Here is a 27,619-nt window from a genome sequence, read left to right as displayed (position 1 = left end):
TGGCGATGATCTGGGCAGGTGGATGCTGGTGCTTGGCAGAGCGTAGTTTATAGTTGCTCATCCCAGCTCCCCCCACCCCCGGGTCCCCCTCCTGGGGTGTCAGCAGACAGCTCCCTCCTGTGTCCTTCTGAATTCTGCACTGAGAGCAGGAGGGGGCACTTTGCCCAGGTAAACCCAGCACCCCCATGCTCCCCTGCCAGGCGTCAGGTGAGGCAGAAGGAAACAGCCTATGTCCTGCTGACGCGGGGGTCCAATCCTGTCTGTGCACAGATCCCAGGGAGCTCATTCAGGATGCCTGTCCTGGGTTCCTTGTTGTGTTAAACTGTTTTTGACTCATGAGGTGAAGGTACAAACTCCTGAGTCATGTCCACCTCTCCTCCCTGCGAGTCCCCACACTCTGGATTCACAGAGGAATGTGAACCTGTTCACTCTCATTCGTGTATAGAAAGAGTTTTTGTTGCTCTGTGTGTTCTGCCCACTCTGGGTGCTGGGACATGAGTCCCAGTTTAAGAGCTGAACCATTGTGAAAAGAATTGAGCTGGAACACAGGCGATTTTGAAAACTCGGCAACTTTTATTGACTTAGAATCCTTACACTGTAGCAAGCACTTATAGGAAGGCATACCCTGTTTGCTTCTCATCCCCCGACACCTTGGGAGAAGGGAGACCCATAGCCGTCCACCCTCGCTACCCTCAGCACGGAGCACTGCCCTGCGGGGCGGCTGCCTCTGGGTCCAGGCCGGGGGTCACACAGAAGCCCTGCTCCTCCACCGCCCGGTACAGCGTGATGTACCTAGACGCCTGCCTTGTCCTCGGGACCACAAATTTCTCCGTGAATTCATTCTTGTCCAGCTGCTCCCAGCCCTCCGTGGCCAGGACGCAGTTAATGAAGGTGAGAGTGTAACTGTAGCAGTTGTTCTGGTCTTCTTCATACCTGACAAAACCAGGAGCAAGAAGAGCAGGCTCAGCTGAGGAACAGGCTGGGAAACTGCTGGAAGCTGTCTACCCTCTGTGGCTGGGCCGGGGCCACCTGGCTGCAGAGCTTCCAGAAGAGCCGTCGATGGAGCCTGAGGGCTCTCTCTACTCGCTGCCTGAGTACAGGTAGGCATGGACTCCCCCAAATGTTCAGAGGGGTGACTTAAATTCACATAAATTAAACCCCAATTAAGGGGAATTAATTCCATTGAAAATGTAGATACTACAAATGGAATTCCATGTCTAAGTTGGATGCTACCCCACAGCGTCTAAACAGGTTTCAAGAGAAGCATTGAAACTGATTAAATTCACAAGTTTGAAGCCTCCTAAAGGGACAAGAGAGCAAAGAATTGAGGAATTAATTTACAAATTGCTTAAACTACAGAAATGGAGGAGCTTTAAGTATTTTTGCATTTGGAGCATCATGTTTTTATCTATTTTTTAAGGGAATAAAATATGGGTCATGCTGTACATATTATCGAATGTTAGGTGTGTGACGCCACCTGGCCAAATAACTGGAGTACTAAGTTCTGGTCCTTTCTTCTTAAAACGCTGTGCTTCTGTTGTGTAAATGGGCAACAGTTACCGCTGCAGAGAACCCAGGGTAGTTCCACCCCTGCTTCAACTTCTCTTGCAGGCTCCACCGTCTCAGTACAGGATCACCGTGAAGAGTGAGCCTCTGTGAGCCAGGATCATACCTGCCCAACCGGTGAGGGCCAGGGAGCCCTGTACCTGTGCGGCAGCCAGGCCCCAGTGTTGGAGAAGTCTTCCAGGTACTTGTCCCACTGGTCCATCAGCCCGAACATGCCAGGCGGCAGTAATGGGACGCTGACGCTCTGCTCCCAGCCTGCCTTGTCCCGCTGCACGCCGCACGCCGTGTAATTGTATACAACCCCTGCAGCAGAACCAGAGTCAGGCGGGAGCCCCGAGATGCACCCCTGTGAAGAGGGGCTCACAGCAGCCACCCCATTCCCTTCCCACAACAGAAACCCTGCTGGAGAGCTGTGGGCCACCCCAGGTTCTAGAATCTCCTTCCTCCAAGGTCAAGTTCAGGAAGCAGCCACCCACCTAAGAGGTTTACATGGGTCTTGTCTGGCATCAGGGAGGGTTGACAGTGGCTCTGCCTCCCAGCACTCAGCAAAGCTTGGTGCAGTCACCCCCAGAAGTGTAATAGGTACCCAGATAATTGATCCAAAATGTTTGCACTGAAATCTGTATTTACAAAGGGGCCTGCCTCATTTCCTTAAGTCAGCAATAAACCTCTGCTCACGAAGACTCGGGGTAAATCCTTCTGAGCTCAAATCCAGCCCGTTTTTGCCCACTGTTGTGAATTTCACCTGTGGGCCTGCAGCTTCAGCTCCCTAACCCCCACCCCGCAAGGCTGTGTCCTGCTTCTCCGGGGCCCTGCAGTATGAAGACCCCACGGTGGTGGACTGCATGTCCGGCGGGAATGGAGGGCTTGGGTTCTGGTCCTAAGGTCGTGGGCAGCTCCCCCTCTGCAGCAGCTGTTTCTTCTCTTAAAAGCCCACAGAGCTCACAGGCTTTGCGAGGCCCTCAGCTGAGAGGTCACAGAGGAGCCTCCAGATACTCAGTGTCGTCAGTGGCCACTGCCCACTGGCGTTCAGGCCCGGCCAGCACTCACCTGCTGTGCTGGCTATCCCGACGTGGAGGTCGGCCCTGCCGTCGTAGTCCCTGAAAGAAACCGGAGGGTGTTCCTCCTCCCATGTGTCTGGCAGGAGGAGTTGGCACCTCACTGAGGGAGGAGGGAGCCCTGGGCCTCCTCTTGGCCAGTGCACCATCTAGCAGGTGAGTGGAGCCAGGAGCACATGAGAGGTAGAAAATGCTCCCCCATTACCCCACTTGGATTTATTTGACCCCCCCAATACTAAAGGTGAGGGCACTGGGAGGCCAGCCCCACTAGAGCAGGGAAGCAGGGAGGTAGCTGGTGGACTCCACTCTCCCTAAGCCCAGGCCCAGCCCCTGAGGCAGTGAGAGTGAGGAGGGTGGACGGCGAGGCCTGGGGGCTGTGGGTCAACTTGCTCCTGTGGCTGAGCCTCCTGCAGTATCACCCATGCTCTCAAGCCTGATACCCCAGGTCCCCCTTGTACACTCCACAAGGACACCAACCAGGTACCACCTTTCTCTCAATTTCTGAATCTCCTCGTCAAAGTCAGGTTGTGTCTACGGTTGCATAAACCAGCTCTAGTCTTCAGTGTCCTTCGCCTCCATGCAAAAAAAACTATCAGGGACAATTCTGCAGGCGCCATGTGTGGTACCCATTTGCCATGGAAAAGACACACTAACTCACAGTAAAGGTGGCATTTTGATAAGATCTGCTGCTGGGTCACTATCCCAGTTAAGCTCTTAGCACAAAATCTATGGATGGAAAAATCTCCAGGCTATCAATTTTCTCAAAATTGTAGAAGTAAGTTTGACTGCCATGTATTCTTCAGAGAGTCACATGTTTATCATTTCAGGAAAGTACACACACCATTCATTTTTATGAAACACAGAGCTCTACCTTGAACCGAATGCTATCCGCAAAACCTCACACCATATAGTGCATCAGGAAGAGAAAGGTTTTAGTGAGTAAGACACAGAGGGAAAGTTTGGGACAATTCAATCCAACACCCAGAAAACACTGTACCTAAGAAACGTCCCTTGAGTGGGTCTAAGAAGGAAGGAACATTTTTCTTGGTGTCCGTTGGTGAACGGGCTAGAGATGCTGACAGGTGCTTCCTCCAGCCTCCAAGATCCCAGGTCCTGGTGGCAGAGGGGGCAGCACCGGGGCACGCTGAAGCTGTAGAGGGACTTCTTGCAGTGGCTGAACTTAATTAAAGGCTTTCCGGCCTCTGTGAGCTGCATGGCTTCCCCCAGGCGACTGGCCCGATTTCCAGAGACTTCCTTTTCCTTGTTACACAGCTGGCGCATGCACACCGCCCAAGTAACCTGATCAACAGTGAGGTCATTCTAACTTGTCCTGCAGGAGCCAAGGCAGGCAGGATTAACCATTAACCAGGCTGCCCCATAAACTAGTTTCTTAAACAGCTAGTTTTCAGCTATGCTTGGGTACACATTTGCAACAGTTCGCAGCCAGCTCCTACTCACCCTCTCAAGCCCTGCTTTTCCCGACACCTTACTCCCCCCTTCCGGCATCCCCCCCAGGCTGGCGGCTCTTGGCTCATGTTTCTGTCAGAACTGTTTCATTAATTAATCATTAGCCCGTGAGCTTCTTGGAGTTAGGAACTGCTGTTTATTTGGTGGTTTCTATAACAGGTTATATTGTTTTGGGTTTTTTTTTTTTTTAAAGATTCATTTGTTCATTTATACAAGCACTGGGTACAGTCAGAAGCTCAGGAGGGTAAGAGAATTCACCAGAGCCAGAGTGGGGAACAGAACAGGCAGACTAACAAATTACACTGCTGAGGGGAGCAGCAGGCGTGGCAGGAGAGATCTGTCGCGCCATGTGGGACCCTCCCCTGCAGCCAGGGATTGAACCGGCGCTGGGGAGGCCCTATATTGTTTTGGTTTTGACATATAAATAAAATCCTTACTTTGAGCCTTTCTCTTGATGTTTTAAATTGTATATATAATCTTGTTCTTTAAAAGTCACCACGCAGAGGGGCCTCCCCTTGGTGATACAAGGGATTAAGTCTCAGCACTATGAAGCTATTCTCAGCCACTGCAGCACAAGTTCGATCCCCGGCCAGGGAGTTAACCCACAGGGCACAGCAGACCTCTCCTGTCTCACCTGCTGCTCCCCTCAGCAATGTATTTCAGTAGATCCACCTATTCTGTTCCCCAATCTGTCTCTGGTGAATCCTGTCACACACACCCCTCCCCCCGTACCTCTGTCCTACACCTCAGCTCTTCTATGCATAAATAAATATAAATAAATAAATAAATCTTTAAAAGTAACCACACAGAAATAAGGATAGTGGTTACCCCAGGTGCGGGCACTGACTGGGTCTGAGTGCATGAGGGGGTTCTGAGGTCTGGTGCTATTCTTATACATTAGCTGGACACTGATTATAGGAGAGTATTCCATTTGTCAAAATTCATCAAGCTGTACATTTTACTCTAAGCAATATATAATTCTTTAATTTTAAAATAATTTTGAGCAAGTACATAAAAATATGTGAAAGAAAGGAAATGCCCCCCTATTTCTCCATAACATTTTCCCACCTACCATGTTCTACTTGCTGAGGAAACTAATTGTAAGGTTAGTGAGTATTCCCTCTAAGCCCCTGTTACATTATATACTTTCCCTTTTTTTTAAATTAATTAATTAATTAATTAATTTATACAAGCACTGGGTACAGTCAGAAGCACAGGAGGGTGACAGAATTCACCAGAGCGCGCGGCAGGAGAGGTCTACGCGCCATGCGGGACCCTCCTTCAGTGGCCGGGGAGCAGCCGGGGATCGAACCAGCGCTGCAGAGGCTGCGGGCAGCTTCGCAACCCAGCGCTCAAACGCTGCGCCACCGGGGAGGCCCTATATACTTTCCCTTTTAAGCCCCTGTTACATTATATACTTTCATGAATATATGTCTTTCATCTTGGAAACTTCCACAAAGTCAGTAATGTTTCCTAGCCTGCATGTAAATGCATGACAGTCTGCTGAAATGCAGATGATGCACATTCACAGAGTGTCAGACTCACAGAAGTGAAGACCTCAGAAGTCACTTTAACCAAACCTCTCTCATTCCTGTGGAGGCAAACAGGTAACAGGTAGGCACCCAGCTCAAGTGACAAGGATCTGGGATTGTTCATTATTGATATAAACCACAAGGCTATCGTGTGATTGCTTGAGTGACCTGAGTTACTGTCACCTAAGAATATATTCATTTCATGATACCAAGAGGTATAGCTTTTTAAAATTTTTTTAAGATTTATTTATTTATGTATACAAGAACTGGGGTGTAGGCCAGAGGTGCAGGGAGGTGAGAGGATTCACCAGAGACAAAGTAGGGAGCAGAACAGGCAGATCTACTGAAATACACTGCTGAGGGGAGCAGTGGGAAAAACAGGAGAGGTCTGCTGGCCATGTGGGTCAGCTCCCTGGCCTGGGATCAAACTCAGGCCGCAGCGGTAGGCTGAGGTGGTGACAGCACTGAGACTTAACCCCTATGCCACCAGGGAGGCCCCCCAAAAGGTGTTGTTAATCTTATGAAAAAGCCTGAGACATCCTGCCTTAGTGGGCATTTTCAGTATATTAACAGTCTTATTTTAAACATGGGCATCTTCAATCTTTTTTACCTTGTTCTATTTTTTAAAATCTTACTGTGAAAGAAAACACAGAAACAGAAGACTAAACAAAGCCATCATACAGCATAATGAATTTAGGGGCATTTTTTTCTTTTACCACAAAGAATAAGAAAGCTTTGGTGATTGTGGCCTTTTGAGGAATGGTTTCAATGTCAGCCCCTGGGAACTGTCCCTGCAGTCAATACCTTCTCCAGCCATCTCAGAAGCCCCTTCAGGACCCAGTCCTACAGAACCCCGTTGTCCTCTAAAAGTGACCCCCTACCCTCATTTTTCTCATAATAACTCTTAATTTATGATTCATAGGAAACTGTAAGGATGCAAAAATCATAAACACAGTATTAACAAATAGAAACTGATAATTTGTAGAAAGAATAATATTTCAAGGCCAAGGGGTTATATCGGGAATTCAAAGTTAATCTGACATTAAAAATCAATATAATTCAACACACTGGTAGAATAAAAATAATATGGTCTTCTCAGTAGATGGCATAAAAAGATTAGATCAAAATCAAGACATGTCCATGATAAAAACTCTTAAGGAAACTAGAAAGAGAAAGAAACTCCCATCATATATAAAAACCCCATGGCTGACATGTTTAATTCGTGGAAAAATATTAAATACTTTCCCATAATTCAGGAACAAAACAGGATGTCCACTATTTCTATTTTTAAGCATGTAGTGAAGGGACCAGGCTTTACAATAAGGCAGTAAAAAGAAAGGATGTAAAGATGAAAAGTCAAGTAAAGGTATTGTTACTTGTTGATGGTACAGTCGTGTGTGTAGAATATTCAACACAATCTACAAACGAGCCATTGGAATTAATCCATGAGTTTAGCATGGAGCAAGCAACAATTAGTAAATTCATAAGGCATTTTCAATAGCATTTTAAAAACCCTCACTAGCTAGCTAGTAATAAGTCTAATAAAAGTTGTTAAAGACCTGTACACTGAAAACTACACTTCCAAAGTTTCTGAGAAAATTTTCAAGATGGGAATGATATACCTTGATTATTCATTGGAAGACTCAGTATTTGTACAGCAAAGTAAAAGAGCAACATACATTTATATGCGACGGGGATAGCACTCACAGGTATGTTAGTCAATTATTTCATTTACATGAAATCACGACCGTGCAGACTAAGTTAAGACGACGGTGGCGACGACAAGCCTTTGGGTTTATTCCCAGTGTTGACATGGAGGGAGCATAAGGAACGTTGATAATGTTCTGGGTGGTGGCTTCATATGTCCGTATGTAAAATTCCATAGAGGCGCATATACGTTTTGCGCACTTTCTACAGCCTGTTATACCTCAATTTTTAATTTTACTATTTTTTGAACGCTGGGGTAGAGCGGGCGGGAATCGAAGCGCAGCCAGTACCCACACGGAGGCTTACAAACGCCGGACAAAGAGTGCCGGCTAACGCGGTCCGCCCAGCCTCTGCCCTGGGCGGAACCAATTGTGACGGCGGCGAGGTTTCCGGCCGGCACTACAAAGCTGCAGCACGGGGGGGCGGAGTGCGCCTGCGTGACGCGGCTGCGCGGGATGGGCCGGGCCGAGGCCGTGGCGGCGGCGGCGACGGCGAGAGTCCGGGGCGGCGGCGCGACGACGGCCCTTCAGCCCGGCCACCATGAGCACCAAGCAGGTCACCTGCAGGTCAGTGCGCGGCGCCGCGGGGTCTGAAACGCTCCCCGGGGCCCTCCCCTCCCTGGGCCTGGGCCGCCCGTGCGCCTCAGCCCTGCGTCGGGGAAACTGAGGCGGGAGCGGGTTGGGGAGAGTTGCCCGGCGGCGCGCGGCTCGTCGGGGCGGAGCTGGCGCTGCGCGGGGGCGCGGGGCTGGGTGGGGCCCGGGGCCGGCGGGGGGTGGCGCGGGGCCGGCGGGGGGGGCGCGGGGCCGGCGGGGGGGGGCGCGGGGCCGGCGGGGGAGGGCCCCGGGGCCGGCGGGGGGGGCGCGGGGCCGGCGGGGGAGGGCCCCGGGGCCGGCGGGGGGGGCGCGGGGCCGGCGGGGGGGGGCGCGGGGCTGGGGGGTGCCGGGGGCCGGCGCGATCCCTGTGCCGGGCGGGAGGCCGCGGCCTGGCCGGGGGGGGGGGCGGGGGGCTGTGGGCCGCCCGCGGGCGTCGGGCTAGCGATGGAAAGGGCCGCAGGCGAGGCGCCCCCCCCGCCCCCCAAGAAAGCGGCCTTCGTCTCGGGAGTTGAGGAATTCGGATGTAACCTGAGCTGGCAGAGCTAGCGGGCCGGAGCCGCCAGCCGCAGGTAGCAGCTCCCGAGAGTTGGCGGGCGCTGCGCACCTCTGAGGCCTTTGTGTTCCTTGTCGGGGCGCGACTGGCGGACCCGCCGGCTTCGCGCCGGAGACGGGGCGAGAGAGCCGCGCTGGTGGGGAAAGCCCTGTCGCGGCTGGAAGGTTTAGAAAATTCAGAACCAGGTGACTCCGCTGTGGCTGCTGCTCTGAGATAGACAGAGCTCGGTTGTGTGACCCCCTCCCCTCCCTCCCCCAGCCTTGGCTGTGTTTGTGGTTTCCAAGTATCGGGCTCCTAGTCGCATTGAATCTGTTAGGGGGAAAAGGCTGTCCTAAAGCTAATTCCATACAGGCTTTGTGGGCCCCACCCCCACCCCAGGCCAAAGCCAAAGACACTGGGAACTCCACATCCCATCACCACCCAAGGGAAGGTGGCTGGGACTGAGGGTGGGGTTGTTCAGTATCGGGGCTGCCCTATAACAAATCCACATGTGGATCGTACACATTTTAACAATTGTTTTCAGTAAAAACTAAAAATGTTTCAGTGGGAAACATTGCTAAAAAAATTTAAATGTTGTCACGTTTGGCTCGGTGCTAAACAGTATTTAAGTATCACCCGTGTTACTTCCCGTAATTGAGAATTAACTGTGTAAATCGTTCTGTTAATATAGATGGACTGTTCAGCCAATTTATCCAGGGCCCACGTGATTTGTAGTTGTCAGAAACGTTGACTTAGTGTCTATAGAAAAGAATTTTGCTGGGTTGCACTAGGTCTTTCGTGAAGGGGGGCCTGTGTGTGTTATTTGTGTGATGTTTCCCCTGTTGGAGCAGTCATGGGGGTTGTGTTGCCAAATCTGGCTACTGCCCCTCAGATCCATCAACAAAACAATGACCAGAGCACAGTGCTTTATAATTGAATCCCAATTGTGTGTAGTATCTGATCTTACGAAGGAGGAAACCTTGTGCTCAGGAAACGCTTGAGGTTCGCCTTTAACTTCACATCAAACTGCACAGGCAACACCTTAAATCAGGATCACCTGGTATTACTCCCTTTTGCACGGAAGATGTCCTGACCTGCGAGAGGTTTTTAATTGTTTCCCAAATAGGATGATGTGCATAACCTTGGTGTGCATTGGAATGGCAATGGATCGGTTCTGTTTAAGTACTGGTGTTTGGGGGGGGGGGGGCTTATAATATGCTGGGTACTCTGAGGTTCTCCGCCAACTGTCTGGGGTGTCATACAGTGGTTACAACCCACATTATTCCATGAAACCAAGCTTTGGCATTGAAGTGACTTGCCCAGGATCTTCCAGCTGGCAAAGGTGTGAAATTAGAATTATGTAGACTTTGTGTCCCCCGAATAAGTTTGGGAAATGCTAAATTAAAGTTTGTTTACTGCATGAATTTTCAGACTTTCTGATCATAGGAAAGGAAAACTCATAAAAACAAAGTAAAAGAAATTTACTTGCAAAAGGGGTGAAGGAATTAGACCTCACAAGAACTGCCTTGTAAATAAAACAACACATTTAAGTGGCAAAGGGTGCGATATTACCAAGAATACCAGGTTACTGTCGTGTGTTTGTGGTGGAAAGTTTTTCTCGCTTTGTCACCTTGTTCACTAGATTTTTATCTCTGACATTGGTAACTTAAGGGGAATGTTTAAAGTATGATGGGGCAGACCTTAAGAGAATGCATAGCTGGTTTTGGTTTTATCTCAGGATGCAAAGTGTTTCTTGGTTTGTTTTCCTGACTGTGGAATGCGATGGACATGCTCATTCTGAAGAGCAGCAGGGTAAAGTATTAGTTTTGCTTTCATTGTGATGTACGTTATGTCTCTCCCAGAGAGGGAGATGAAATGCTGGGATTCCCAAAGAGACGGTCCAAGTGTGTGGCCTAGACTGGCAAGAACGATGGCTACGGTTAAGCTCTGTCTAGTGTCCCGAGTCCGTGGCCTGGTTACTCGCCTCAGAACTCCCCTGTCGGGAGCACTTGCTAACGCTTCTGAAATCTCACTTTATCTTCAGACTGTTCTCAAAGTCTTGGTGGAGGCTTCATAACCACTCAGTTGTCTGTTTCTTTTCCCTCCTTCTGGGATAGAGGTCTCTTTGTCTCAGAATCACTAGTAAAAGATCCAAAATTTGGGATTCTTTTGATTCTTGGAAAGTCATGAAATGTAGGGGAATCTTGTTGGCCAGTAAGTGGCAGGAAGAGCATGAACTGACTTGGGCAGTTCTGTTCTGACCCTGCTACCACCTGTTCCTCAGTTTCTTCACCTGTGAAAAGGTGGTAATGCCTTGCAGGCTCTGTTAAGAGATAAGCTAATAACAGCATACCAGCTGGAGCACTTACCAGGTGTCAAGCGTTCACTCACATACATTGTCTTAGCTAAACCTACAAGGGTGTACCCCAGCTGTCTGAAGGACCACTATTATAATCAATTCAAGTGAGGAAAGTGAGGCGTGGAGATCTATACTGCTTAAGGTCATGTAGAAGCTCTGACTTCAATCTTCACTCGATCACTAGTATTTATTTCATCCCACCTCTGATACATTTATTTCAAGCCTACTGTGCTGTCTAGCATTCACTCCCTTCCCCCCATGATGAATCTGTTGTCACAAGTGGAACAACCATGTAATTTAGCTCTGAAATATGTAGAAGTGGACTTTTAGTAGTGAACTTAATATGGTATATGCACATGTTTTTTTAATGCTGCACACCTGGAGTTTATATGCTTTAACTTCAATTTAAAAAGACTTTTTGCTCTTTCCACCATCTTGGTCCCTGCTGGGAACAGGACTTCTAAAATATGGCTGGAAGGCTATGGTCCAAGGCCATTTTTGCTGGCTACACCAGGGTGTACAGAACCAGAGGGCACATACAGCTCTTCTTAAAATTGAAGGTGTTTATGTACGAGATGAAACAGAATTCTATCTCAGCAAGAGATGAGCTTATGTGTACAAAGCAACAAACAATGCAGTGACTCCTGGTGGCAAACCGAATAAAATTAGAGTAATCTGGGGGAAAGTAACACGTACCCATGGAAACAGTGGCATGGTTCCCGCAAAATTCCAAAGCAGCCTTCAAGCTAAGGCCCTAGGACACAATCCCTGTGATGCTGTACCCCTCAAGGATTTAAATTTATTGAAAAGCCAATTAAAGTGCATTTGTTCTTGTAAAAAAAAAAAAAGTTTTTTAAAAAAGAAAATATGATTTACGAAGGTGTTTTGCTGGAGGCAGGCACCATCGAAAGACTTGCAAGAACCCAGATTGATTCTGTGTGACTCGACCCTCAGCTATAGGTGGAACAGCTAATAGTTCTGTGGCTAACACTGAACTTGATATCCAGCATATAGTAACCGTACCGTGAAACAGTCTTCTGGTGTCATGCAAGTAACAGATTCTTTTTGAGTGTCTCCCAGAAAGACTCCTCTGAGCCTCCAGCTGTGCACTTCTCGCCTCATACGGCCCACCCCCGCGCCCCACCCCTCATGTCTCAGCTCTCTAGGAAGTTGGAAGCGATGGAAGGGTGGACAGTTGGAAACCCATCACCAGGTGAGGATGGAAGAGGCCAGGATTCCCCTTCGTGCCACCTGGATGTGGAGGAATGGCTGTGAGGGATGACAGAGATGCCCGAAAGGATGGGCTGGATGTGCTCAAGTTGATTTTGTCACTGTGGATTGGAAATGGTGACATAAAAATAGGACCGGACTGACTTTACAGCTCTTACATAACCCTTGTTTCACAGTTGCCCTCTTGAGGCAGTGATGGTTGTCCAGGGCCGGTTTAAATCTCAGCTGGGTCACTTACAAAAGTGAAGCTGTAGGTGGCAAAATGAGTTAGGAGCTCTGTTGGTGCTTGAGTGTTTTGTTTTTCTTTAATGGAAAAGATAATTAGTAAGTGCAGTTTGGAAGCGGGTTTTCTCCCATAGGCCTATGGAAGGTGGTTGTGGAATTACAAAATGCTGTCCTGTGGGACCACTGCCTACACTGGCTGGTGGTAGTATCTGGCAGCACCTCTGGTGCTCCCGCCCGGTTCTCGCAGGACGTCTGCTCTAGTGTCTCCAAAAGAAACTACTGATGAAGTGTCGGATCTTGCTCTCACAGAACTGTTTGTGTGGCCACTTTGAACCTGTTCTTTTCATATTTATGAGTTTACTAATCCTCATCTCTTTTTTTATTCAGATGTGGCTCTTGACACTGATTTTTTTTTTTTTAAACTTTTGTACCTTGCAAGATCGGATTACCATATTTGAGGACAATTGAAATAATGGTAGAGTCTTGAGTAGCATTTCTCAGAGAACTGTCCACCTCTTTTTATTTTTTTTAGGGTTTATTTTTTATGCATACAAAAGTTGGGTACAGGCCAGAGGTGCTGGGGGTGAGAGGATTCACCAGAGACAGAGTGGGGAACAGAACAGCAGATTCTGATTCTGCTGAGGGGAGCAGCGGGCGAATCAGCAGAGGTCTGCTGAGCCATGTGGGTTGCTCCCTGGCCGGCCAGGGACATGTTGTATTAGGGTAGGGAGCTGCTTACCAGCCAAGTCCTAGATTCTAGGCAAGCTGCAGCCTCATAAGCCACCTTGGTTAGGTCAGCAGGTCAGGTCCACGGTGTTAACTCCTTTCTGCACACTTTTAATCAGTATTGTGAATAACACGATACCTTTGATAGGGACTTTTTAAGTTCAAGTTTCTGACGAATAATACGCTTAGCTTGTTAGGTTTTGTTCTGCTGCTGTATGGTCTCCAGTGCAGCACCCCCAAGGGCTGTTGCCTGAGAAAAGCCCACTGGCTACCTAGAAAAGATCCTTTATGATCGTACCTCAGGACAGTAACTTCAGTCACATGATCCAGTTCTCACCTTTGTAGGCTCAGAAAGTTGATTTCGTTGGTGTACTCAAAGGTGGCGTCACGGTAGGAAGACTCGGGAGAAACTGGCATATAAACTAGAACACCTGTTTATCATTTTCCTGGGAGAAAAGAAACGAGTAGGTGGCTGGCCGGCGCTTCTTCTGGGTTTGGAGCAATGAACAGATGAAGAAAGAAGTAGGCTTTATGAGCTAGGAGGGGAGAGAAGTTCAGTCTGTGGCCTCCAGCTGAGGCAGCCCCCAGGCCTTCACAGGGGCCGAGGTGCATGAATTACCACTGGCATTTTCTAGTTCCCTTTCTCTGGAGCGGGCAGTCTGGGCCTGTCTGACCTTCCTTTGGACCATTCCCTTCTTTCTGTTGTCAGCCTGTCTCCAGCTCCAGTCAGAGCATATAACTGGTTAGGTTAGGCTTCTGTGGTGAGCCACATTCAGTGATGCGCCAGCTGTGCCCGCCTGAAGTATTCCCTGGTGGTCTCCAATAGAAACCAGTTGTTCCAACTCCGTGCTCAGGAACACTAGCTCTCATGGGCCAGGGCCCCGGTCAGGGAGTCTGAGGTTGGGGGAGGGAACGCACACCGTGGTCTGATGGGTGCAAGCGTCTCAAGCCAGCCAGGACCACGGTGGTCCAGGAAGGAAGCTAGGCTGTCCCAGTCCGGCGTGGTGAGAGACAGGTGCTGGCCAGCGTACGGACAAAAGTGGGGCGAGAGAGGTCGGTTCCGGTGGGGAAAAAGGTCAGGGCTCTGGGAAGACCAGAGTTGGGGGTTCCCTCCCTGGCGGTTAGATCGTCTTTAAGGCATTGCCCCTCTCTGAGCCTGAGCTTTCCCGTTTGCATTTTCACCAAAGTAAAAATACTCAGAATTGCTAGGATTAAGTGGGATGCGGTATTGTTAGCGCCGCTCATCAGCTCTTTTGATTTTTTTCTTATCTCATGTATTTCTCATAATGCACTTGTTGGGGGGGGGCGGGGCCCTCCTTGCCTCACATTATTCATTCAGGGCGCATGTGACTCATCCTTTTTATTTATTTATTTTTTTAAGATTTTTTTTTTTAATAGAGGCATGTTTATTTACTTACTTGTTTGTTTGTTTGTTTGTTTGTTTTGTTTATACAAGCACTGGGTACAGTCAGAAGCATGGGAGGGTGAGAGAATTCACCAGAGCCAGAGCGGGGAGCAGGACAGGCAGAAGTTCGGAAGTACACTGCTGAGGGGAGCAGCGGGCGGCAGGAGAGGTCTGCACACCATGCGGGACCCTCCTCTGGTGGCCGGGGAGCAGCCGGGGATCGAACCAGCACTGCAGAGGCTGTGGGCAGCTTCGCAACCCGGCACTCAACCGCTGCAGCACCGGGGAGGCCCCCCATTATGGCCTTTTAATCAGTAATTAAATATGGATATATGTGTGGATTTCTTCTGGACTTTCGATTCTGTTTTTTTGATACACTGATCAGTTTGTTTTTTTTTTTTAACCAAATCTTCATCAGCTCTGGATAGTATATAAAAGTTAAAATAACAACTTTTTATTACAAATACAATATGTGTTCATGGTAGAAATGTTAGTATAGATCAACAAAAATAAGAAAATAAGCATACCATCCACATTACTCTCAAAAATTACTCCTCCTGACATACTATTGTATTTCCAAATTTTTTAATTGCAATTGTTTAAGTGTGTGTATAGTTTTCATATTTATTTTTTGCCAAAATGAGATTGTATACTGTATGTGCTATTTTAAAAATACATTTAAAATGGTATTTCTATGCCATTTTATTTTTCAAAAACACCTTTTTAGATGTACAGTTCTGTTACATGAAGTACATTCACACTGTTGTGCCACCATCCCCACCACCAGCTCCAGAGCTTTTTTGTGTCTTCCCAGACTAAAACTCCGGGCCCACTTAACACTGACTCCCACATCGGCCACCACCATTCTGCCTTCTGTGTCTGTGAGCTTGACTGCTCTCACGATCTCCTGTACGTGGAATCACAGCCTCTGTCTTTTTATGACTGATTTCACTTGGCACAATGTTCTCAGGTTGCATCCATGACAGATCATATGTCTGTGTTTCCCTCCTTTTTAAATCTGAATCTTCTGTTGTATGTGTCACCTACATTGAGTCTGTCATTTGTCCTTGGAAGCAGGGCCCTTGCGTTGCTTCCACCTTTGGGCGGTTATGAATTGTGCTGCTGTGAGTCTTAGTGTGCAAGTGTTTGTGTGAACATATATGTTAATTTCTCTTGGGTAAACATCTAGGAGTGGGATTGTCGAGTCATATGGTAAATTTCTGCTTAAGCTTTTGAGAAACCACCATATTGTTTTCCAGACACAGCACCCACGTCCACTCCTTTTCCCCAAGAGACTGTTGAAAGAGACCAGGCCACATACTACCTCTTTCATATTTTTGTTTGCTTCCTCGTGATGTCTTTTAGTTTCTTCCTGCCCCGTGTTTCCTGTAAACTGGGAATTAGATCTGGAGTTTCGTTGGATTCATGTTAAATGTTTTTGGCCAAAACACATCATGGGCCTCCCTGGTGGTGCAAGGGGTTAAGCACCGCATTATGAAGCAATCCGCAGCCTCTGTAGCATGAGTTCAATCCCCAGCCCGCCAGGGAGCAACCCACATGGCACAGCAGACCTCTCCTGACTCGCCCGCTGCTCCCCTCAGCAGTGTACTTCGGTCAGTCTGCCTGTTCTGTTCCCCGCTCTGTTCTGGTGAATCCTCTCACCCCACACACCTCTGGCCTGTACCCCAGCTCTTGTATGCATAAATAAATAAATCTTTAAAAAAAAAAAACCCTATCACAAGTTTCGTTGTGAACCTGATCCATGGGGTCGCATCGTGCTCCTTCCCTCCACCCTTGCCCCACAGAGATACGAGGTCCAGCACCGGTTATTTTAAATATTGTTCTTTCCTGCACTAATTACCTTGACACCTTTTTCAAGTCTGTTGACAAGTATGGGTGATTCTGTTGCGGGCTTTTTAAAGAGCCACCTCTGAACCTCATTGATTTGCCAGTCTCTGCCTCTTGGATTGGGCCAACCTGCTGTGCTCTGCTGGCGCTTCCCTCCCTGGACTGGAGTCCAGCATGTTTACCTCCAGGCAGGAAACTGGGCTGAACCAGAGGCTCACCTCCCTTGTTTCCCCCTCTCAAGGGCCAGGCCTGTGTGGCCTCTTGCCCGTGTCTAAAACCACTTGTTTCTTACTTTTTGTTCTGTCTTCTAGATTTTCATCTTTGAGGACAAAATACAGCTAGGAACAAAAATATTTCTTTTCCTCTTTGTACTTTAGATTCCTTTTATTGCTGTCTTAATGTTTTTTGAGATTATCTTTTGTAGCACGAAGCCTATTAAGCTCATCCATGTGATTTTCATTTCAGATATTGTAGAACAGTTTGATTCTTTTTAAAATCTTCCATTTCTCTCCATATTGTATTCATGTTTTCTTTAAATGTTTCAACATAATGAGTATGTTAATAAAACTGTTTTAAAACAATCCTTTTCTGCTGAGTCCATCTGTCATTCCTGTTACTGACAGAGATTTCTCCTCATTGTTGGTCACGTTTTCTTGCTTTGGGGCATGTCTGGTAAGCCTGGATTTTATGCCACACATTGTGAACAGTGGTTTTTGAGCATTGTTTGTCTTCCTTCAAAGAAATGTTACAGCTCCTTTTGACTGGTAAATTATTTGCTTTCAGCTTGGTCCTTTTAGATGTTTGTTTGTAAACTTTATTAGGGTGGATCTAAAAACTCTTACTTTAGAAGTTACTGTCTAAAGGAATGCCCCTTACTGTCAAGGAATGCCCCTCCAGGGTCACTCTGGTTTGCTCTGAAGTGTTCAACCCATCTCTGCTCTGACTGGGCAGAAGTAAAATACCTCCCAGTTATTCCTTCAAGGGCAAAATTCAACATCTTAGTGGACATTCTTTTACATATGTATCTATATATGTATATAGATCTGTTGGTACAGACCCACACAAACACACACAGACAGGTGTCTTTTGGTGTTACACTCTCTTTTTGATCCTTGCCACAACCCAGTGAAGTAGTGGGTAGTGTAGCTTTCACTGTAGAGTAAACTGTTAAAGTTAGTAAGGCCCAGAGACGGCTCTGTGCCTTGCAGGCAGAGCTGAATCTTGAGCCCAGATCTGTCACAACTTTACCCCTTAATTCCAAAGGACAGAGGGGTGGTTTCTGAGGATATTTTCTTAGGAGGAGGCTCGCATTTTACATATGTAACATAAATCAAGAGGATGTACCTTAAAATAGAAAATTATGGTGTCATTTTTCTACCAGAAAAACTGCTGTTGAATTGGTTGAGGTGCATCTGTATCTGCAGTGGCCAGTAGAGCCGTGATACTTCACAGCACGTGATGGATGTCTGTCTGCTGCGATCAGGAATACGGTGATTTTAGGAAGTGCATTTCTCAGGGTTCTGTGTCTGCTTGTCTCCAGGTATTTCATGCATGGTGTGTGTCGGGAAGGAAACCAGTGCCTGTTCTCACATGACCTGGCAAACAGCAAGCCATCCACCATCTGCAAGTACTATCAGAAGGGCTATTGCGCCTACGGAACTCGTTGCAGGCAAGAACCCCACAACTCTCCCCAGCTGTTAACCTGAGTGGAACCATCACGGGTTCAGATCCTTTATTCCGAGCATGGGTCTTGATGAGGGGATCATTTTAAAGCCTCAATTTCAGTACTCTAAAAATAATTTTAATTTTTCAGACTCACTTTTCAGGCCTTATTCTTTTGGGTCTGTAGTTATCAGATTTCTCTCACAGTAGACATGAAATTTTCTGTCTTGCTCTTTTCCCACTTGACATGCTGCTGCCTTACCCGTGCTAACCATTTTTGTTTGTTTTATAATGTCAATATGTTTTATTAAATGGCCCTCTGTTGGAGATATATGTGGCTTCCAGTTTTTTGCTATGAGGACCCCTGCAGTCAGCATGTATGTACATATAGAGTCTTCCCTTTTTCCACTGATATCCCTCGGCAGCTCTTTTAATTTCTAGGCAAAAAAAAAACATTCCAACAACCTGTTCCTATGCTTCTGTAGTAAAGAACTGATCTGTGCTTCCCTCGGCTGCACAGCTTCCTCCAGGGCACCCTCTGTGCTGCCTGGGGGATGATGGCCTGCATGCCCTTCCCACTGCTCCTGGGCACCCCACAGACACAGCCCGGAGAGGCTGGGCTCCAGCTGTTACGGCGGCCATCAGCACCATTTGGGGACTGCTGTCCTAAAGAGTACTGCCTTGGATGTCAGGGGATTTCACAACTCTCGAGCTTCCAGGCTGTCTGTGTGTGTTCCAGGGCAATGTGTCTGTCCTACAAGGTCACCTGATGTAGGTGATGGACGGCATGTACGCTCACTGAACTGCCACGCAGCTGTTACTAACGCATCAGCCTGTTACTGCTTAAAACATGGGGAAAGGTTTTCTCCTTCTCCGCCTGCATGAGTGGAGCGGGAGAGGGGGCTTCGCATGCCGGGGGTGTGTGGGAGGCCTGGTGGGCTGTGTCTGTAAGATGTCTGCTGTGTTCTGTTTAGGTACGATCACACGAGGCCCTCTGCGGCGGCGGGGGGTGCTGTGGGCACCGTGTCCCACGCTGTGCCCGCCCCTGGCTTCCACAGCCCTCACCCTCCTTCCGACCTCACTGCAACTATTGTGAAAACAAATTTACATGAGCCTGGGAAACGTGAAAAGAGAACCCTGGTACTTAGAGATCGAAGTGAGTGAACAGAATCCTTTGTTGCCTTTTTGACAAGCTGACTTGCTTTCCTGGGTGCTCCTTTCCAGCCTCTTGGCAGGACGGCTCTGGCCGCTCCACCCTGTCCAACTGGAGAGAAGCAGAGCTGTCCTGAGACAGGCTTTATGGGACCTCGGCATCGGGCCCTCCCCTTGACCTCATGCCCAAAGCTGGGCAGAGCCCCTTGTTTGGCCTGGCAATCAGAAAGTGGCCTTTCGGTCAGCCTGTGACTGCTGTCTGCCTAGAGCAGTTGACCAGTTTTGAGAAACCCCAAGTTACTTATTTTTTTATAAAGATTTAATTTTTATGGGCCTCCCCTGGTGGCACAGGCGGTTGAGCACAGCACTGTGAAGCTGTCCACAGCCTCTACAGTGCCACTTGGATCCTGGCCGGCCAGGGAGCTACCCACATGGTGTGGCAGACCTCTCCTGTCGCGCCTGCTGCTCCCCTTAGCAGTGGATTTCAATAGTTCCGCCTGTTCTGTTCCCTGCTTTGTCTCTGGTGAATCCTCTCATCCTCCCACGCATCTGGCCTGTACCCCGGTTCTTGTATAAATAAATCTTTAAAAAAAGATATGTTTTTTATTATGCATACAAGAACTGGGGTACAGGCCAGAGGTATGGGGATGAGAGGATTCACCAGAGGCAGAGTAGGGAGCAGAACAGGCAGACTGACTGAAATACACTGCCGAGGAGAGCAGCGGGCGAGGCAGGAGGGGTCTGCTGCGCCATGTGGGTTGCTCCCTGCGTGGGGATTGAGCTTGCGCTGCAGTGGCTAGCAATAGCTTGATAGCGCTGAGACTTTAACCCCGACTACCAGGGAAGCCCCCAAGTTACTCAATTTAAAGCTGTATATTTTGATGAAGAGCATGTCTGACTTTTAGATCAGTTCTTAGTCTTCATTCATATGCTGAACCAGTGTTTGGTGTTTTAATTTGCACCTTTGAATAGCTTGTTGGGGTTTGGGGAGTGGTGTGCACCTGTCCTGGTTGGGGAGAGGGAAGGCTGCACATCATGGAAGTTGTTTTCATGATCTGGTCCTTAGCAAGTGACGGTATTTTAGTTCTCGGAACTGGGTAACAGGAGAGAGAGTCCATCCTAAGCAAGCCTGGGATCTACCAGTCCTCTCAGAGGCAGACGTGCGTGGAGTGGGGAGAGCAGTAGCTCCTGGCTTGGGGGAAGGGAGGAGCTCCTTTGACTTTTGTGCATATAAAAACATATGTATTAAACATATTAAGTGTGTGTGCGCACGTGTGTGTGTGGCAACAATAGATACATCCACTTCTGTGTCAGCTGTTGACATCTCCCTGGTTCAGTTTAAACAGCAGCTTTAGTGCTTTGTGTAAATACAACATGGTTGGTTTTGCTGTTTCCTTATATTGCCACTTGCGGGTTTTGGTATTATAAGACTATCACTATGAACATTTTACACTGTTTCTTTTTATTTTTTCCCTCTTGGCCTACCTATTTTTCTATATGTTCTCGAGAGAGACATTCCCAAGGTCAGAGTTGACTGGTTTGTTAGCTATTGCTTCAGTGCTCACCAGAGAGCTCGGGCGGGTTTTCACTTGTCTCGATGCTGTGTGTTCCATGGCAAGATCTCTCCGGCCTGGCTGAAGAGAAGACTTGTGCGAGTGCAGTGAGCAGCCCTGGAGGCTGCAGCAACCCCCAGAGCATCCCGGAGGTGAAGCCGCATTCCTACCTGGACGCCATCAGGAGCGGCCTGGACAGCGTGGAAGCCAGCAGCTCCTACGGCAGCGAGCAGCAGCTCTGTCCGTACGCGGCTGCTGGGGAGTGCCGGTTTGGGGAGGCCTGTGTCTACCTGCACGGCGACATGTGTGAGATCTGTAGCTTACAAGTCCTGCACCCCTTCGACCCAGAGCAGAGGAAGGCTCATGAGAAGGTAAAGTTGCACGACTTTGCATAAACTTGTTTTAAGAAATTGGAAATGGGGCCTCCCCTGGTGGCTCAGTGGTTGAGCGCTGGGCTGCGAAGCTGCCTGCAGCCTCTTCAGTGCCGGTTCGTTCCCCGGCCCCCGGAGAGGGTCCCACATGGCGCGACAGACCTCTCCTGCCGCCCGCTGCTCCCCTCAGCAGTGTGCTTCGGTCCTTCTGCCTGCTCTGCTCCCCACTCTGGCTCTGGTGAGTTCTCTCACCCTCCCACACTCTGACTGTACCCAGTGCTTGTATGAACAAATAAAGAAATCTTAAAAAAAAAAAAAAGAAATTGGAAATGTGGCGCACGAGAAGATGGCTGGTGTTTCAGTAACGCCTGCGTTGTCGCCGGCACGTTTACACCTTGTCAGGTCACTTCTGTTGTCATTTGGGGAGTTTTTGATTATGTAGACTAAAGAGGTACTGGAAACATAAAACAACACAAGGTTCAGAGAACAGATGTGGCTCAGGAGCATGGGGGGGGCGCATTTGTCTCGCGCATTCTCCAGCCTTAGATTTATGTGCAGTGGTCGCTGGAGTCCAGTCAGGCTGGGTTTTGGAGAATCTGAGGAACCCAAATCAGAGAATCTGAGGAGCTAGTGTTTGAAGGAACCTTCCAGGTTGTTCGGTCCCCACTGTTGGTGGAGGCGTGGCCTCATGCTAGGCTCTGCTTGGTTGGAGACTGCGCAGATGGGAAGGGTGGGGCGGAGAGGAGCCCCACAGCTCTGAGCCTGCGACCCGCCATCCCCCTAGGGGTGTTCAGGTGAAAGCACCCTGTGCCCAGGCTTTGTGTGGTCTTTGTCTTTGGTGTGTTGGTTTGTCTTAGACCCACGTTTCCACTGTTGGCTCCCAGGGCCAGGGGCCTGGTAGGCAGAGCTGCGTGCGGGTGCTGCTCAGTACCTGCTCACTTAGTGAATGAATCCATCAAATAACTACTACTTCCCTCCGACTCTGGACTGATGTTCAGGTGAAGGGCTGCTCAGCATTTCTGATGTTGTGAGGGGAGCCAGGAGACCAGGGTGTCAGGCCCGTGGAATCTGTGACCCCCACCTTTTGGGACCTCCACTATCTCAGCTCTGATTGGAGGTGACTGTGTCATGCTCAGAAAAAAGGCCCGGACCGGTGATGGTTGGGGTTCTGTTTGTGGCTGGAGAACTTTGTGTCAGAATCCAGGGACTGCTGGTCCAGCCTCAAGGAGCCACCATTCGTGCTGCCTCCTCGTCAGGCTGTGGCAGTGACTGGCCACTGTTCTGGGCTCTCCCAGCTGCCCAGAGCCTGAGAGAGTTCCCTTACCCCTCTGTACTCAGATGTGCATGTCAACATTCGAACACGAGATGGAAAAGGCCTTCGCCTTCCAGGCAAGTCAGGACAAAGTGTGCAGCATCTGCATGGAAGTGATCCTCGAGAAGGCGTCTGCTTCCGAGAGGAGATTCGGGATTCTCTCCAACTGCAACCACACGTACTGCTTGTCCTGCATCCGCCAGTGGCGCTGTGCCAAGCAGTTCGAGAACCCGATCATTAAGTAAGTGCAGCGCGGGTCTGAGCTGCGGAGGGCTGCGCCGCACGGTTGACTTGGGGCCTTCTTTCGTCCCGGCAGAAGCCTCCCTGGTCTTCCAGAGGCGTTTTAGTGCAAAGAAAGCTGATGAGTCTTGACCCCTGGCTGTGTGAGAACATCACGTATCTTTAGTGCCTTTTCCTTTAAAATGCAGGTGACCGTTCCTGCCCGGCCTGCAGGGTCTTGGGGACACACTGAGCAGGGACCGTGTGAGGAAGTGTCGAGGGTGGTGTGCGGGGCCCCAGCACTAACAGTGACCGGCAGCCTGCCCTGAAGCTGTTTGTTGGGCCTTTATAAGTTTTCATCTGTGAAATGGGTTATGTGAGGACCGAACGGAATGACCCACATACCACCTTTCATGTAACAGCCGACAGGGTTCTCTTCCCCTGTTGAGATACAGAGGACGCAGGGACAGTGCGGAGTCTTCAGTTCCGCGGCGGGGCGGGGAGAAGTGAGTGGCGCTGAGACGTGACCGCGGGCTGGGTACTGGTAGATGTCCCCAGACCCACGTCCTCAGCCACCGCGAGCTCCCCTCACTTACCGAGAAGGAAACAGGTGGGGGGGTCACGTGCAGCACCCATCCTTGTGGTCAAAGAACATTAACAGTTAAGTGAGGCTCCTCGCTGGCTGGTGACAGCTGATTGAATCCTTCTAGCTGTGGGATTTGGGGTTCGTCAGCACCTGGAGTGGTCATGAATTTGCACAAGGGTTTAGAAGTAGCGCGTGCTCGGATTTGTGACTTAAGGTCTCCCTTCCTAACTCATTCCAGGTCTTGTCCGGAATGCCGTGTCATATCAGAGTTTGTAATTCCAAGTGTGTATTGGGTGGAAGACCAGAATAAAAAGAATGAGTTGATTGAAGCTTTCAAACAAGGCATGGGGTAAGTGCTTTGATTTCAGACATAGTCCCGGTGCCTGCCACCGCTACTGTCTCTGCCGCCGCCTGCAGGGCCCCCGCGCCAGCCCCCCACCCCCCGCAATGTGGCCCTGGGGGCCTGAGTCACTCAGTCTCTTCCTGTTCTTGGGAATCCTAGCTGGGCTTTGGGGGTACAGAGATGAGCAAGGCCATCGTCCTCCCATGGTGAAGTGCACTTGTTTAATTTCCTCTGAGAAATGGCCCCTAGAAATCTTGTCTCTGGTGTTATGGTCGACTTGTTGTCTGTGATCATTCATTTAGTCAACAAATACGGATGGGACAGCTGACGGCCCCTTCCTAGTGGCTGGGGATTCACGCTGACCAGACCAGACAGATCACAGCCCCTCTTGCGGCTGATGTGCTCATGGACGAAATTAATCAGAATAAAAAACAAACAAGATAAAGAAAATATTGATTAGGTTGTCATCAGGGGTAAAGGATAAAAGCAGCCTGGGCGCGCGGTATAGAAGTTACGGGGCCGGGGGCTGGGGGGGACTCAGGTTTCGTGGTGGCCACTAGCGAAGCCTCCGAAGTGACTTCGAGCAAAGTCCTAAAGGAGATGGGGAGGTGACTCAGCCAGCCGTGCCCATGTGAATGGAGAACATTCTGGAAGGAAGGAATGGGTACTGCCAAGACTGAGGCCAGCATGTGGCTGCCGTGTTCAGGGTTAGCAGGGGGAGGAGCCGTGGGCGTGAGGGCAGGTAGGAGGCAGGGGCCCCGTGGGACTTTGTGGTCACGGGAGGGACTTGGGGATGAGACGGAAACCGCGGTCTTGGTGAGGGTGACTTGTAACAGCTTTGATTCTTGGGTCCATGAGAACAGTGTCTCTTTGTACTCTTGGATTTCTTTCAGCAGATCGCCCGTCTTTTACCTCCTTAGAGTATCTGCTCCTAGATGCGCGCATTGGTAACAGGGGTTGCTTTATATGTTCCCAGCCATTCCTCGGTAATGTAGAGAAAGGCAGTTACATTTTTGTGTGGGTTGATCATGTGTCTTCGCTGGCGTGTGGCTGCAGTGTTTGCGTGTTCTTTCCACTGTGCTTTCATCTGACATGTAATTGCTTTTCATAGAGAGAACTTCTCGCTGATCTGCTGGTGATAAATCCTTGGGGTTTTTTGAAGGCTCTTTGCATTAAACACACTGTTCTGGCTGGTTCTCTTTGCTTCCTTTTAAAATAATTGATGGTTTTTGTTTCTTCAGAGTTTTGCAAGTGTTGTTCCTCTGTGAGAAGCCTGGTTCGTAAAATTGTAATGTGGTGTTTGCCTGGGGTTGCTTCCCCGGTCAGCAGCAGTTGGTGCTTTTGCCAAGGAGGGCTTTTGTCCCAGGAACTTCTTGCTGGTCTCTGAATCTCTCTCTTTGCCATTGACCAGAATTAGACATTGTGGCCATTGTTTCATGAAATATGTTTCTGAGGTGTCTTCGTGGGACTCTGTGGTAGACTTTCTAGACTTTCCGTGCTGTCCCGAGGGCCTCAGCCCCCCACACACACACCCACTCACCCCCTTTTCTCTCGGTGAACTGGAGGTGGAGCTACAGGGTCACCTTTTGAAAATGGTTCCCTTAAATGGCGTATCAGACTGCTGAAGATCTGACGCTTTCCTGTTGGACCATGTGTCCGTGCCCCCCCCCCCCCCCCCCCCCCGCGCGATGCCGCCGCGCAACCACCCATGGCAGGAGCCTCTGGCTTGGCTCAGGCCCTCCCCGGCTTTCCTTTCTGTCCGCAAGGCTGACTACACACGCGCCCAGGGTGGCCCGGGGGCCCTCAGGCCACGCGCCAGCGGAGGGTGTAGAGAGGCAGGTGATTGTGGGAGACGGCGGGAGGACGAAGCTAGGACGCAGACGTCCTCGGGACAGCTGATGAGCAGCCCGGGGGGGGGGGGGGGGCAGGTTGTGCTCGGGCCGTGGAGGGAGTGGTCCTGGCCACGCGGCGGCACCTGCAGCGCAGACAGCCTTTGAGTCCCAGGCGGACCGTGGTCTCCCAGAGCAGCATGGCCGGGCACCCTCTGGGGCGGCGCCCCGGCGCTTCGGCTGTGGGCACGGAAGCCAGTGGACTGGGAAGTGCTCGTGCGCTCAAGTACCAGTTTGATGTGAGAGCCGAGAAGAGGGAATGGGAGGGAACTTGGGGGCTTCTGTCCTTGGTGTCAGGCTTGGGGGAGAGAAAGAACAATTCCTCGCGGCTGGGGGCCGGAGAAGCCAGGGGAGGCGTCCGCTGCACCAGGCGTCGAGGGAAGGTCTGCTCAGTGCCACGGGCGCGGGGGGTTCGTGCACAGCCTCTGCGCTGCCTGAGCTCTGTCTGTAGACCCGTGCCCCTGTCTCTGCTGTCCTGGAGAAGGAAGGACGCTCTGGACTCCCAGGAGCCCCTCCTCTGTCCTCTCCGCCGGCTTGATCGGCAGCCGACAGCCCTGTCCCGGGGCCGCCCTCCTGCAGCTGGCGCTGCCCAGGCTCCCCCAGGCGGCCCTCTGCCTTCCCGGCACCCCGTCCTCTTCAGCTCGGGGTCATTTATAAGCCAAGTTACATGGGAGCCACAAGAAAGGCATTTCCTCGGCAGCAGGGCCTCTCAGCGGGAGCGTGTGGCTAGAATTCGCAGCTAGGTCTGTGAGCGTTGCCAAGAGCTGAAATGTAACTGTCCCGGGGTGTCTGTAGAGCGTGGGGGCCGCGTGCAATTGGAACGAGGCCTGAAGCTCCTTTCGGGCTATTGACGCAAGGCGGGTCACCGGCCTCCAGAAGCACCCTCAAGCCTGTCTCCCCCTCAGGCCCCGGTGGATGCAGACGTGCTGGCGTCCCCGCGCAGGCTCACTGCTGCGCGGCAGAACGTCTGCTTGGAAGCCAGAAGCCCCGCCTCTGAGAGCCTTCGTTTCCCCGCCTGCGCTGGGGCTCACCTAGCCGGGGCCGTGGAAGGCAGTTCATCTGGACCCCAAATTCTCCCATCATCCCCATTTTTTCCAGAAAGAAAGCTTGCAAATACTTTGAACAAGGCAAGGGGACCTGCCCATTCGGAAGCAAGTGCCTGTACCGCCACGCCTACCCCGACGGGCGGCTCGCAGAGCCCGAGAAGCCTCGGAAGCAGCTGGGTTCCGAAGGCACCGTGAGGGTAAGGACCGGGCCCGCTCTAGCCAGGGGTGCGGAGTTGTGGCATCTCCGGGGAGCCTCCCTGGCCCTCCGCGGGCAGCGTAAGCAGGGAATGGGACGGGCAGGCAGGAGGGACGCGGGGCTCCCAGCCCTCGCCCCGCGAGTCACCGGCGCCCGGGCTGTCTTGCAGTTCTTCAACTCCGTGCGGCTCTGGGACTTCATCGAGAACCGGGAGAGCCAGCAGGTGCGCAGCACTGAAGACGTGGACATGACGGAGCTCGGGGACCTCTTCATGCACCTGTCTGGAGTGGAGTCGTCAGAACCCTGAGTGACCCCGCCTCCCGGGCTGCGCCGGCCGAGCCGTCCCGAGCAAGGGCGTGTCCCTTGCCACAGCCCAGGTGGCACCGGGACTTGGGGGGAGTTGTACTTATTATAACCTTGTCTAGTCGCCTCTCCGTGGGAAGCGCGGGATACAACATAACCTAACAAGCGTGCGGCATCTCTCCCTTCGTAGTCGGTATCTAAGTTGCACCTCAAGCTCCCCGGGCGTCAGCCAGAAGCCGTTTGCTTTAAAAACAAACCTGGCTCCCTTCCTCCTTGGTCTTTGGCTCCCTAGACACCATCGCCTGTCAGCTGCCCCGCACGCAGCGCATCCTTTTTCTTACCCTGGGACTCTTCGGCTCTGGCAGGGCCCTGTGTAGCGAGCGCTAAGTAGCGTGTGCTCAGAAGCTGGGTGAGCAGCTCTGCGCGTGGGGCGGGGCGCGTGGTGTCCCAGGCCGCATGTTCAGGCAGGGCCTCTCGGGAGCAGGGGGCGTGCGTGGCCGCGCAGGGGCACGGCCCTTGGTCTCTGGCCAGGGTCGGAGGGCGCCCATCACGCCTGCCTGCTCTCCCCTAACGAGCGCTTCGCGCTCAGCCGTCTGTTCTCTCCTGCAAAGCCTGGCTTTGGTTTGAAACGTCGCAGAAATCCCAGGGGCACCCAGAAGCACCCAGGAGTTTCTGGTGCGGACCCAGCGGTGGCCCTAAAGAGAACTGAGCCCAAGTCTGTCGTCGGTGTGACTTTAGT

The 27,619-nt window shown here is 50.6% G+C and overlaps 2 protein-coding genes and 1 pseudogene across 3 annotated transcripts; 2 read left to right on the top strand and 1 right to left on the bottom strand.

Annotated features, from left to right (window-relative positions):
• Nucleotides 1–692: 692 nt before the first annotated feature.
• MKRN2OS (MKRN2 opposite strand) lies at nt 693–3,839 on the bottom strand (the record flags this gene model as incomplete). The annotated part of the gene is made up of 4 exons (XM_084247832.1): nt 693–933; nt 1,707–1,869; nt 2,617–2,666; nt 3,622–3,839. 4 exons carry the CDS (start codon nt 3,837–3,839, stop codon nt 693–695), a joined length of 672 nt encoding a protein of 223 aa, XP_084103958.1.
• Nucleotides 3,840–7,695: 3,856 nt separating this feature from the next.
• On the top strand, nt 7,696–26,884 carry MKRN2 (makorin ring finger protein 2; the record flags this gene model as incomplete). Its single annotated transcript, XM_084246571.1, has 8 exons — nt 7,696–7,896; nt 17,789–17,917; nt 18,885–19,066; nt 20,682–20,986; nt 22,325–22,539; nt 23,342–23,452; nt 26,434–26,578; nt 26,747–26,884. The coding sequence occupies exons 1-8, from the start codon at nt 7,871–7,873 to the stop codon at nt 26,882–26,884; spliced, it is 1,251 nt and encodes a 416-aa protein (XP_084102697.1). The 5' UTR covers nt 7,696–7,870.
• On the top strand, nt 11,282–11,611 carry LOC311180522 (large ribosomal subunit protein eL33-like; annotated as a pseudogene). Its single transcript has one exon. The product of its transcript is annotated as a large ribosomal subunit protein eL33-like (transcript).
• Nucleotides 26,885–27,619: the final 735 nt, after the last annotated feature.

Source organism: Talpa europaea (assembly GCF_964194135.1).
Source record: "Talpa europaea genome assembly, chromosome: 11".
In the NCBI taxonomy this organism is placed as follows: Eukaryota; Metazoa; Chordata; class Mammalia; order Eulipotyphla; family Talpidae; genus Talpa; species Talpa europaea.
The sequence above is the reverse complement of the archived record's forward strand: the minus strand, read 5'-3'. Positions and strand labels throughout refer to the sequence as shown.